Source organism: Perna viridis, chromosome 4 (genome assembly GCF_037379345.1).
Source record: "Perna viridis isolate PV_CMFRI_1.1 ecotype Kerala chromosome 4, ASM3737934v1, whole genome shotgun sequence".
Classification (NCBI taxonomy): Eukaryota; Metazoa; Mollusca; class Bivalvia; order Mytilida; family Mytilidae; genus Perna; species Perna viridis.
In genome coordinates, this window is record NC_142448.1 from 8,686,491 (window position 1) to 8,700,554 (window position 14,064).

At 32.8% G+C, this 14,064-nt stretch overlaps 1 protein-coding gene across 1 annotated transcript in view; it reads right to left on the bottom strand.

The window, feature by feature from the left end:
• The window catches only part of LOC148618741 (uncharacterized), a 47,695-nt gene that overhangs the window by 27,757 nt on the left and 5,874 nt on the right, over nt 1–14,064 (bottom strand). Inside the window, 18 exon segments of the mRNA XM_088577922.1 lie at nt 398–554; nt 833–882; nt 885–1,050; nt 1,454–1,577; nt 1,745–1,998; nt 2,288–2,488; nt 2,914–3,138; nt 3,546–3,672; nt 3,932–4,226; nt 4,780–5,128; nt 5,464–5,613; nt 6,097–6,316; nt 6,410–6,542; nt 6,898–7,161; nt 9,165–9,278; nt 9,727–9,873; nt 10,363–10,536; nt 12,602–12,657. Coding sequence (XP_088434048.1) covers nt 398–554; nt 833–882; nt 885–1,050; nt 1,454–1,577; nt 1,745–1,998; nt 2,288–2,488; nt 2,914–3,138; nt 3,546–3,672; nt 3,932–4,226; nt 4,780–5,128; nt 5,464–5,613; nt 6,097–6,316; nt 6,410–6,542; nt 6,898–7,161; nt 9,165–9,278; nt 9,727–9,873; nt 10,363–10,536; nt 12,602–12,657 — 3,206 coding nt within the window.

Consider the following 14,064-nt stretch of genomic DNA (forward strand, 5'->3'; position numbering starts at 1 on the left):
TCTAAGCAAATCTGAAAAAAATAAAAATAGACCAATGCGGCAAACAGGATAGAATAAAATTACGTAAAACTTAAGTAAAGATAAACAATACTTCACACATCTAGAGTTGGCTTTTAAATAGCCCCTGGAACTGCTAATATACCATTTCAGTGAATAAGGCAACACACTATACTTTAATGGGCATGGGATCCGGACTTGGGATTTGAGCCAAAGATTCAGCGGGTATAATTTACAGTAATGTGTCCAAATCTTCCACTTAAACTCGGGCAAATATAATAGCTTCATTATCTTGTTACAGTTTACTCAAATTTAACACATTATACAGAATGGGTATTGTTTTTCCTGACAATGTACTTTTGATCCGAGTAGCAATTAAAAAAAGCTTAGTAATATTTACCGATTGCAAATTTAAAATTGAGGAGATAATGGTCCTCGGTGTCTTGAAAGGCTCCTTTTGGCCAATTTGCAATAAGTATTCCGTCCTCGTATTTGACATCTATTGTTGATCCATGATATGTTGGAGGTGTCACATCTATTATAATTGGTCCAGTGCTCTATAACATATGGACGATTACCTTAATCTGAATACAAAATGTTTGTAATTCCTTATCCATTTTATTTTGTAATAATTAATATGTTTCCGGCCTAAAAATGTTATACAGTTGCATTACAATAGGTTAAAAACATATACAGGAGTTCATCGAATGTACTGAACATGGCTTCTTAAAATATTATCAGTTGTAGATCTCATATTAATCCCTGAAAGACACAGAAATATCCATAGAATGTTTGACACAATTGTTAATTATACTTTAAATCATTTATTTTGTACCTGATATCCGGACACTCCACTTTTACTGATGCTTTTTATGACAATATAAACAAAGTTCCCTCTGCTAGGTCTGGATTATCTACCCTGATGTGACGATGATGTTTGGTTGACCTGAACGGCAAAATATCAGGGGCAGGGCTATGTCTGGTGGATGCAAATCCTATTTCATAGTCAAACACAATTCTCTCCTCATCTACTGGGTCCCAGGTAATAACCATCTACAGACGATTTCAATGCAGTTCATAGTTGTTACAGTAACATTTATCAAACATGTTCAAATAAGTCATATTACTGGTGGTAATAAAAACTACCAAATAGTTGTAGTTAAAAAAACAGGTTTTGTAAGAAAACTAATATAAAATATTTATACCTCGTATTTCTTTTATGACCATTATATAAATACTTAGGTAAAATTAATATCGTTAAGTTCAACTTAAATATTACTTGTAACTACATGTATTTATTCTTAAACGTACTAATGATATTAGACTTGTTTCGGTGAATTAGAAAATCAGTCTGACTACATGTAATATAATATTGTCTAAATTTATTTTTTAAAGGAAGTTAGCATAGCCTTGTGTCTTTGTAAATCCATATAACTATTAAAGGTATGATACATACTTGAGATGTTTGGGGAATAATCTGTAACAGGTTAGAAAGGGATGTCTGAAGCTGGTTACATGTCACTAAAAATGACCGAGTTTCTGGAATCAGTTTAATATCATCTACTATCAAAGGACTGGCGCTACAAAAAAGTAACAGTTACTTACAATACAGTTTTAATCTCAATTAATTCAGAAGGCCGAACACTTCAACAATATGTTTAAAAAACCATACAACAAATTTACCTAATATTTTATTAAAATATAACCTTTTAAAACCAGGACAAAAAGTCGATCGTACTGTATTTACCTGCAGCCTGAAGAATGATTATATGGTGCCAAAACCCACACTTGACCATCCATGTCTTCAATGAGTTGCGGAGCCGTCCTTGCTCCCTCAAAAACGACATTTTTTACAGATGGTGTAATTGTTACTATGGTGACACCATTTGAACATACAGCATGCGAAGCATCGTTTGCTCTGTTCATAGCCACCACAGTAATAAAGTATGTACCCTCTACAGTGGCTGTGTGGCTGACGGACGTCAGAGTGGTTTCCTTTATCTATAACATATGACATAAAATAATAACAGTAAAATAACAAAACAAGGTAAATACCGCTATCTTTATACATATGGTAAAACTGAGAGTAGAAACATGACTGTAGATTTTTCTTAAATAACAATAAATAGAGTCAACAACCCTCGAAATCACTGTTTTTACTGCATGTGCGTTTTGCAGGTTTTTTTATCAAATAAACGTGAGACCTCAATTATTAAGAAAACAGGCAAAACATTGGTCATCGATGTTCTAAACCATTTCATCTATGCCTGAGATAAAATAATTTATATACCTGATCACTTGTTAAAACATCCTGTATGTTTTGACAATGATCTGTCACTATGTATTTGTAATACTTTACTCCACTCTCTGGGTCAAAGAAACCGTCCCAGTGAAAGTTCAATGTTAAATCCTGCTGATAGTCGACTTCTGGACCTCCTGTTACACCATCATGCACACTGCCTGGTTGTGGTGGACTAGTATCAATAGTTATCTGTAACAAAATGGTTTATATTCCAAATAAATTGACTAAAGTTTGGTGATTTTTAATCTCCAGTACGATTATATACTTTTAATTGAAATTTCTTTTCTTTTGCACCTTCACAATTTCCTTGAAAAACTTGAAATTGAAGTTAGTTAATGTCAAAATAACTTGTAGACGGCAAAAGTTAGCCTTGGGTTATTGCGAGAGAAACAAAAAGTATTGAATACAGATAAAGCATTCCTTAAAAGATTTCCGAACATTAAATTATATTTAAATGAGTCTATATAGAACTTGTCTTTACGGAGTTAGTACATATATATACACTATATATTTATAAACACTGGATGTCAATGGCTTTTATATTACTTTTCAGAGCTTAGCTATGCTCTCAGTTGGATTTTGACAAAGGGAGCTTAAGGAAATCAATTATTTACCTTTCGAGTAAGTATCGAAGTCAACATTGCCTGGTTAATAACTGTGATCTCTATAAAATAATCTGATTCGTGCAGGCCCTTGTCTTTCCCTGGATCAAGACCAGCTCCGAGTACTATTTCCGGTTTAATATGAAAATGTCGATGGAAACATCCATGGTATAATGTACAGTAACAATCAGAACCACGAGGAGCAGTCTCGTAGAGATCTTCACACAAAGTAATATTCTTGAAAAAAATGTAGCATTTTTTTCTCATCAGTATGAAATAAAAGTCACAATAAAACTGATGTTTTGGATGAAATCTACCTTTTAAAAAGTTTTTACAAAGAGACGAAATTAGGAATATTCGGAATTTGTTTAATCTGAGAATCAATGAGATTGATCTAAGATACAGTCTCTCCCAATGTGAATAGTGAATAAATGCATTTTCCCTTACGAAAAATATTCTAAATCTATGTAGGAACGATGTAATCATATCATCTTAGAGTCATGAAAATAATACATTTTATAGATATTCATGTCTTCAATTTTCACCCGATAAAATGTAGTCACGAATATTCCATCTGTCATAACTGTTGCACTTCACAAATATGAGTTTTAAGACGTATGTGAATTTCAGTTGGAAATACATACTTCTGCATTGCCCTGAGCGAGGATATGGGAACTTCCATGCAGAATTTCACCTCCTGTAAAATTATCGTATAATTTCCAATGAACACTGTGGAGACCGCTTTGGTAATCAAAAGCATTCCATTCAAACCTGTTGGTCCAAAAATTAAAAATGAAAAACGCAAAAATTCAGCTCTAAGAAGATTATTTTTCTAAGATTAATCTTTAACTTTGCGTCAAGATATTGAAAATCCTTTCAATCCGGTGCTAATTTAACAGTATTCTGTTTAAAAATAACTGATCTCTGTGTTCTAGAATCATGATAATAAAACCCCAAAGACATGAACTAAACTACTAATACTAATTGATTGAATATTTTTCAGGAATATATAAAACTTAAAATTGCTCACGTCATTTCTGTAAAGTCCTCCAAACGGTGTACAAATAATTCTGTTTTATTCCCATATGACAACCATAAGTTTTCTATAATTGGATAGGTTACATCCCGATATACTGTAATATAATCTTCAATATATTCTCCAATTATGTCTGTTGCTTTAACGAAGATGTCTAGTTTCTCGCCATCTTCCCAAACGACGTTAAGCACTTCCGTTTCCTGTAAAATATCTATCACGTTGGTGTAGGCTTTGTACGACTTGACATCTTCACCGGATACTGTATAGTTAACGTCGAATTTAACAACTCCTACAACCAAAGCATATTTAAAACGCTATATTATCGTGTTCGATACACGTGGACTTCACTTCAAATTATATAACACGTTAACGTTAGTGTTGCGTCTTGACGATATGCAAAACATACATTGTGTTGTATTCCAAAATCATTCAAGAGAAACTGGTGCACCTTGTCCATGCTCCCAATTTTTAGTGGAGTCCGAGTTGCTCATTTGCTTTTGTTACTTTGTATGTATGATTTTAGTTACTTTATGTTCTTTGTTGTGTATGTCTGTTTTCCATGTCTGGTCTTTGTCCCTGGATTACATTCTTTTGATTACAGTTATAACCTTGGTTCCCTTGATTACTCTTACATAGCTTTTAGGAGATTTTAAAAAACCGCATTATTGTAAAGGTTTTACCACTTATAAGAGAAGTAATAATTTGTACAAAACATATGTCACGACATATATAAAACAAAATGACAATATTTTTCTAATTCAATGCGTGTTTCCTATATCTTTTAGGTTTTAAATTAAGGACGCTTCAGCCAAAGTTAAGTGTAAATATTGGCGAACTAATACCTTTGACATTAGTAAACAAATTAACAGTCCTTCGTTCAAAGAAGTCGTCATATAAGTTGTCTACGTGACTGTTGTTTTCCACTGGAAATAGCCATTTATTCAAATCATGTCTTTCATTCATAAATCTTCCAGGCCACGTGACATGAAGCGGAGTTGTTTCTGAGACTACCCATGTCCGGTTGGTATCCATGGTGCTCTCCTTGACTATCGTTCTGGTTCCCTCTATTTTTTCTACTACTGACTGGTCATCAAAGAACAATAAGGATCTCGTTGACTTATAGTTACCAGCCTTATCAAAAGCTGTTAGGATAATAGAGTACATGCCTGGTTGTGTTACATTAAATTCACCCTTAAGAAGAAAAAAAATAATATGGTATTATTATCAGGAACATGGCAATATATTACTTGCGTACGGGGAAGAGATGTGGCAGGAAAGCTTGTGCGTGCACGGTTCACCGTGTATATATACATCGTTATCAGAGGGAGTTTTCAAATTATCGAAATGACAAAGCGTGTTCATCGCTAGAAACTAACAATACAAATGAAGATGCGTCACAATACAACAAAAGTAACAGATAAGAATATTTGTGACCGCTGTGAACATGTTCTTTTGTGAATATGGTATAAGACAGTGATAGAGTTCTCTTTTGTTTTCTTTACTTTTACGTTTTACAATATCCATACCTCCTTAAGATTTGTCTTGTTGGAATGAAACAACTTGTTTGCTTCTCTAAGAAATTGCCCATAATCAGCTAGGCGGTAAATTTCATACTCATAAAAATCAACTCCAGCTAAATCATCTGACCAAGATTTCCATGTAAACATTATCAATTTCTGGAGAAATTAAAAATTCCATTTTGAATCAAAATCCACTTGAAACATATGTTCATGTATCTTGAATGCTAAAGACAAAATCCAAAACTACATCTCCAGTATCACTATCAAGTTTTCTTTAATAAACTCGTTCCAAATTTAATCGTCAGAGTATATAATAAGACAATAACATAAAACAAAGCTTGGGACATAAAGTTGATGAGACGAACAACAGTTTTAAGTAACATTAAAATAGCAACTTCAATAAAAGTAGGATGACTTCGGGAGTTTTGGATTGATACGTCCTTTTGCTAATTCTCAATGCTTTTCAATCAGCGCATGGAAAAAGCAAACATATACCCGACTAAACAACATTTTTCATCTTAGGATTGATATATTGTACACTAGACTCTCGAACTTTACTGAAAATTCAAGTATTTTTAAATTTGATTAACATGATAACTAACTATTAATGATAAATGGCTTTAGTAAATTTAAAATCACCTGATCAGTGACATCCGTTACATCTATTGGTGAGTCGGAACAACTTCTGCCTAAGTTCTGTAGACAGGTATAATAAGGATTTATATAATCCCATTGAACAGTGTAACTCCTTGTTGTTGTAATACCCGTGAGTGATGTTCTGACTGTTGATGTCAAAGAGTTTTCTCTGTTCAGATATCTTAAGTAACCTCCATTGCGGACTTGTATTGTGAAAATAAGCCTTCAAAATTAAAAAAAAATGATTATATAGCATAATATGAAATTATCAAAAAGTACAAGACGAATCAAGAAGTACAATTTTTTTCCTACTTACTTGTCTCTATGGCCAAATGTGGGTAGAGATATTGCACTATTGTTAGTGTTTGTTCTTGAACATACATAACTTGTTGTAATAGGGTAATCTTCAGTGGCAGGACAACTAAATGTGCTAAAACTGCTGGATGATCCTGTAATTATAAAAACATGTAATGTGGTGTCAACTTAAACTTTAGCACGGGCGATAAATAGAGCGTCTCAACTTATTGTGTGTTATTACGCTACATATTGTAGACGGAATTCGGATTAGTTTTATTTTCAAAAATATTCAAATTAGATATTCTAAAACAAAATTAATTCGACAAATAGACGATGATCCTTGCAAAGAGTAATCAAAGAAAACCAAGAACCAAGATTCTAGCAGCAATTTTCCTTTTGCGTTACTATGTACGAAAATATTATTATTAATCTGGTCACTCTTGTATTCATCTTATGAATACTGATTTTAAATAGTCAATTCTTATCATATAATGTATACAAACTTACCTATTATATATTCCAATTGCATCTGGCCATAAACAATGCCATAAGTAAAATACGTCACAAAATGTTCAGGATCCAGAGGTGGAGAGGTACCAGAAGCGACAAATTTTGCATGAAATTCTATTTCTGCTTTATTTAAATCCCCTTTGTTTGTAAATCTGATCGGCTGAGGACCGGTCTCACTTGGATCTGTCGGTGTTGTCACAGTTTCATGAGAGGGATTATGTAACTTTATCTCAGCATAAAGGATTGATGTTTCTTCTGTAACTGTTTTGTAATATAATAACAACTTTAATTGTATGTTTAGATCAGTGGTGGATAATCAAATAATTTCAGGTAGGTTTGATTATCAAGAAAATCATTAGTTGTGTTAGCATTAGAGATTGATCAATGCATTGGAACTCATATCTATGTAAGATTTAAATAAACGGCTACGAAAACGTTTTACTCTCGTCATTTCTTTAGTATTACTCAGATGTTTTTTCATGCTTATTTTTATCCGTTAAAGTAATTTCATACGCGATAAGTAGTGTTTATATAAATATATATTGTCAAGCAATATAATTTCCCCATAGAAAGCAATGCAAAGTCAGCGTGAAATAATTTTCCAATAGCACGAATGCAAATATTAATTAATTAAATTTATTAATTGATGACGTCATCCGTGACAAAATTTCATTTTAAACATGACTGAATTATATTTCCATACAATTTAAGGGTTGTTACATAAGAACTGTGGAATATTATCCCTCGAAGATCGAATATTACATTCGTAAACTCGTGCAATATAAAATCCCATTCGGTTAACCAATTGATTAAGTACGCCCAGAAGGGATTATTGTTCAATCATAAACAAAATTGGGAAATATTATCCCACGTGGAATGTATATTGCAATCGTAAACTCGTGCAATATAAAATTCTACTCGGGATAATATTCCCTAGTATTCATGCAATAACCCTATTTTCTTTGTATATTTGTATTATTATATAGATGCATGGAAGTTTGTTTGTTTAAGGGTTTGGACGGAGATCGTTCTCACCGTTTTCGACCCTTAAATCGAAGTCAGTCCCAAGATGATGACAAGTGTCCAGCTTTGTTATAATTTAAAGTATACTAATTCTCAGCTTTCAATACTATTCATATATTCTGTGTATATTATTCCTTCGGCTACAACAATTTCATATTCGGTAAAGCAAAATTTTCCTGGTTAAAGGAATTTGGACGTTCTTGTAAATAATCGTGACCAACAAAAATGACCAATAAAATTTTCCTAATTCTAAAATTCCTTAATTTGGAACCTCAAAATACTACAAGGAGGACTCAGTTGCTGAGTGGGTGGTAGGGTTTCAACTTTTATTGCATTTAATTATTTTTACTCTGTAGAGTTAACAAAAGTAAGCAATTACATAGTATTATATTATATTGGAACAAATACAAGCAAATTGTCTTTAAAACAAACAAATCGCTGTGAAGTGAGGCTAATAAAATGCAAGAAATAACCATATAATAAACACTCATCTCAACCCGAGGGCGTAATAATATTAACTTGATATAGATGGTTCTGTTAACCATACAAGGTAGAGAACGGAGTGATTAAGCAACGCTCCTTTCAGATTGGACTTCATCAACTGGTTAACTTTTTAAAGTCCACATAGAGTAAAATAGAATTTTGTTACTCTAAAATATGGCGATAAGGATAAGAAAATACGAAATTGTGTTATCTTCTCCTCTTTACCGTTTATTGAATGGCTTTTATGTCAATAGCATATAAATATTACAAAATATGATCATAATAAAAATGGTGTGAGACAACGATTCATATAAGCATAATCAAGGAAACCAAGGTTATAGCAGTAATCAAAAGAATGTAATCCAGGGACGAAGACAGGACATGGAAAACAGACATACACAACAAAGAACATAAAGTAACTAAAATCATACATATAAAGTTACAAAAGCAAATGAGCAACTCGAACTCCACTAAAAACTGGGAGCATGGACCAGGTGCACCGGTAGGGTAAGCGTCCTCTGCTCTTCTAGAAACATCCACCGAGTTGCTCATAAAATGTCAAGTCCGGGGTAGACAAACGAGGAAAGGAAAACTATGACCCGTTGAATAAATCAGTTTTCATGGTGCAGATGGATACACCATAACGATCCACGAATTCATAATGACGACCATAAAACTTCTGTAGTGATGACTTCATTCTTGTAGCAACAGAACCCTATTCCAGACGCTTATTTGTTAGAGTTCTAGCGCGAACATACTTCTATCACATTGATTGCCTCCAAAGCCAGAGGTACAAGAGCAAGACTCTACTATTTCATTTGTACAGTTTCCTGGGTAACATCGGGTGCTATCTGATCGCCATGAACACGCCTCTGAAAGTAGATTGAACAGCGATATGTCAATACATTATGTTTTATTTACAGCAATAACATTTCGAAAAGCTAGTGTTATCATATCCCTTCTTTTAAAATTGAAAAGGCATCATACGCAGCTGATAGACCTAGATGTATATTTGTACCGACATATTGGGCAATTGAAAAATGTCTGATTTTACAATGTTCTGTTCATTTTATGGTGAGATTTATATAGGTTCAACTGTATTCTTATTAACCAAATTGATCATGTGCATAAATTTATAGGTAAGTTTGTTTCGATTTGTATGCAGGTTCCTTGTGTTTCTTTCTGTTTTGTTTGTTTGTTTTTTTCGTTTGTTTTGTTTTGTTCTGTGTTTTTGTTTTATTTTGTGTTTTTTTATCTTTGTTTTTTTTTATTATTTTGCATACTTTTTTTCTTTATATTTTTAGTCATTTTTTTACTTACTTCTACATTGTTTCATAGCTCCATCATAATGGCGTGTATATCCTCTAAAGTATATCTTGTCCAATATCTCGTTCTGACACCATTCGCAATAGTTATCACTTATTGAGTTACACCTTCGATGGTTACAATTATCAATACTCGGACAAACTAAAGAATAGTAGAAAAAAAAGAAATTAGAAAATAAATAAATATAGTGAATCAAGTAGGATATTTAAGTTGTTTCATTGATAGAGCTTTTTAAACATTTCCAGTGGTATACAGGGATATATGAAACAAAATATTAAGTGCCCTGACGTATAACAACAAAATGATTGTATAAATGTTTGCATGGTATTTACAATCGAGTAAGCATAAAAAATGTAATTATGGCATCGACTCCACTGATGTTCGCTGTGAACATTACCTGTGTACTTTAGGTCTAAAGTTCTGTAGTAAAATTTAGTAGAATTAAGACGATGCAGACCGAAAAAAATAGTAGTTATAAAAAACTTTATTTAACAAAATGTACAAGGAAGTAACTAATTTTCTTTTCACATCATGGGATGATGCATGTCTTTATGAATATATCGTCATTTTTGGCGACAATGTGTGGTTTTTATGCTTTATGGTAATCTTAAAACCCCATTCAATATTTACTCAAACATTGGCCTCCAGATTGGTAAAAGCCATCCTGACAGTTAGTACAATATCCAGGAGATGAACAAGTTCCCCCTCCACTATTACGTGAACTACCTGTACGGTATCTTATTATATCGGACGAATAAGGTTCGTTGCAAGCATTGTTAAGACGTGTACGTCCATTGCATACAGCTGAAACACAATATTGAAAGTCAAAGATAAATATTTGTTTTATTTTCTATTGTAAATAACAAAACTAATGTATTTAAATGAAATACGGTGAAAAAAAAACGTGAAGGCCTTCAATATTATAGTATTGTTATGAAGTAATTTTCATATTGATATTGGTTTATTTATAGGTCCAAGGTTTGTCATATATGCATGAGGCAACGCCAAAGGCCAATATGACGAGCTCAGGACACATAAACCACCCAATATAAAAAGTACTCAGTAATGTATTAACTACAGGATTAAACTATTCTTTTATATAGAGTAAGCTGCCCAAAGTCATTTTATGAATAAAAAATGGTTCACTATAGGGTTATCTCGACGTGACTAACACTTTATATTTTCTCTTCTTATGCTTGTCTTTAGAGTAAGGGTCCAATGTTGCCAAGACTTTAATAACCAAATATAGACCTCAACTAGGGAACAACTTCAACAGTATCCCAAAACACTAACAGCATGGTTGTAAGTTACACATGGCGCTATTGATTGATGACGTCAACAGTATTGATCTGCGTTAGGAAAATATTGATTTTATTATTAAAAAAAAACAATTTATTGCTTTCTTATTTTTCTTTCCTGATGTTCTTCACATTAAAACATACGAATTGTTTATAAATGAAGGTGATTGGGTAAAAACAACTTTGGCTTGGTTTACCCTTCAACATAAACCGCTTCAGGGTAAGGTTTATGACCTAACGCACTAATTAATATAGGGCAGATTAATAACAATAATTAAGTATGCAGTATGGGCATTTGGGTAATTTCAATCATAGAAAGAAAAATATATATAACAGTCCTTCCTTATGTTTAATCTTATATCAAACTTTAACGAGTCGATCAACAAAAAAGGCTAAAAATACATACAAAAACTATTCTATTAGATGATAGACAACATATTTTATCTTTCCCAGAAGCCATTTGATGTCCTATAATCAATAAGATCTTAAACCCACAAAAAAGTCATGCTGATTTATACATTATGAATGATATTGGAACTTAGACACTGAGAAAAACACTGCAAATTTTGATGTTTCTTTTATGCTTTGACGTTTAAGGTGATACGTATACAAAATCATATGAGCAAACAATCGAGTATACCCTTTGAATCAAAATTGTCGTTTTCTCTACAGGCGTTTAACTCCATTACAATTATTAATGCGGAGATGAGACTATTATAGAAAACAACAAATATTCAAATGCAGTGACGTTTGATATTGATTGGATAGACAGTTGTATTCTCTGAAAACTGTTCGAAGTATGTCTAACTTGTTCTTATTCTATTGTTTGGTACAGAGGTGTTTTAAAGAATCAAGAAAAGGCACAATAATACAAACCTTGCTAAAATATTTTAAAGATATAGGACCATTCATACATATCTGAGCCGAAACAGTTCATATATTTGGAAAAATTGCCTTCCGCAACTACCGACCTTAACAGCAAGCATTTTTCTTTATGCTTATCATTTATATATTTTATTGGCTTTCGACTGATGTATGTTTTAGATATGTGTCAGTAAGGTTGATTGAAATGAAAGTGTTGCAGAATTTCACGCTCATCTAATTAATCACATCGATTTTGTTTTAATGAAGGCAATTTTCTCTTCATTTTCATCATTTAACCTAGTACTGTGGGTCTGTATGATCCAATGACATGTTTGTATTATGCTTGTTTTATTTCATATATATGCTGGTTTGTATATATGCGTGTAATTTACAGTCAATCTCCAAAATTAATTTCACAGAAACTTATCATTAAAATGGATATATCTAAGTAACGGTTTAAGTTACATGGTCATTTCATAAATATGAATTAACGACAATAAATGTCATTCGACGACAAACATTATTGCTCTGTAAAACTCTTTCACTACAGTACTTTTGAAATGTATACACATATGCACAAAGCATATTTACAGACTATTATTAACATTTTTTTATTCCAATTACTAAATCTGTTGTTTCATGTATAAATGCAATTGCTGCGTAATAAACTCGAACCGTGATTTGTTTTCTGTAACTTCAATACGTACGATAACAGTTAGGCAAAGGTGAATATCCAGAACAGCAAATGTCTATCTTACGTGATCTACAAAGCAAAAAGAAGTTATTTACTTGGCTCATAGTACCTCTTTTGACTGGGAGTATTAACCAATGTTCCCCACCAACAACCTTCATTTCCTATTCCTTATACCTATTTATTTTTCTAATCAGTTCACTTAGACATTTTATTTTCTACATAAAATAAATCTTTTTGAAAATGTTTCGTCTGTTAATTACGATTTTCCTGATATTTCTATTAACAAGTATGCCATGAGTCATATTTGTATAACCCCATGGGTCAACAGAATAGGCCTGCAGCGGTTAGCTTGTCGTAAAAGGCGACTAAATAGTGCTCAGAAACGGGGGGTTAGGTGCTCTGCCCACAGAGCAACTGGGATGTGTGCCCCAGGTGGTGGAATGGGGTACCCCTGGTGTGTCACATGCTGGGTTTGTCAGGCTATTATACCGAAAACCTGACCGCAAACCATAGTGGTGCACCGTGTTGGGAAAGATGCCACGTTCCTTGCATGTTAAAGAACCCTGCTGTGGTATTCGATAGGTGTAGGAACCTTTGCGCTCCGCCACAGGAGGCTAAATTGCCCGACCCTACCTATCCCTCCCTTTTTCTAGTGGCAATATAAATTTGTCGACCCAGTTGCCCTTGTGTCCCATCCTTTTTTTTTATTTTATCATCATTTCATGTTCTTTTTATCATCCCTTTTATGTTCATCGTTTGAATATAGCTGAAATATTGCTACTCGGACGTTAAACCCCAACAATCAATCAATCATATTTGTATAACGCAATCGAAAGTCGTCGCCTTTTATCTGAATGAACAGTCAAAATAAAGTTTCAAAAGCTGCCATTTTTGTGCGACCTTAAATGGCGAATCTTAAAATGAAATTATAATACGGAAATGAATATTAAAATGAGATGTATGACCTCCCGAATCGATTGCAACTATTCCAAAATCTGTGCGACATTTAATACCAAATATTAAAATGGATGTTGAAAGAAGAAATGAATATAGAAATGAGCCCTTGTTCCGTCCCAAATTCCCCTTCACATTCTTTTTTTCAAAGATGCTTCAGGATTTGTTAAAACTTAAAAAAATATTTAATTTGTGAAAAAGCCATTGAGATGTTGTATTAAGTAATTTCCATTTTTTTATTTCGAATGCTGAAAAAGGTGAAAGGAAATTGAGTTCCGTTCACTTTGTTGACTGTAAGGTAGTGATTAAGTACTAATCTCTGTAGAAATCAGCTAGTAAACAAATCATGGTGAAAAAAACACACACAAGTCTTTCCATAAAATCGTGTTCGAAAATGTTAACTGAAAAGCAAAAATGGCATCAATTTCCTTTTTTAATAGTCAGCAATTTCAGGTATAAATTATATAAAATGAATTCCAATTTCGTTATCAAAGTGATACATCTAACATTCCCCTATTATAT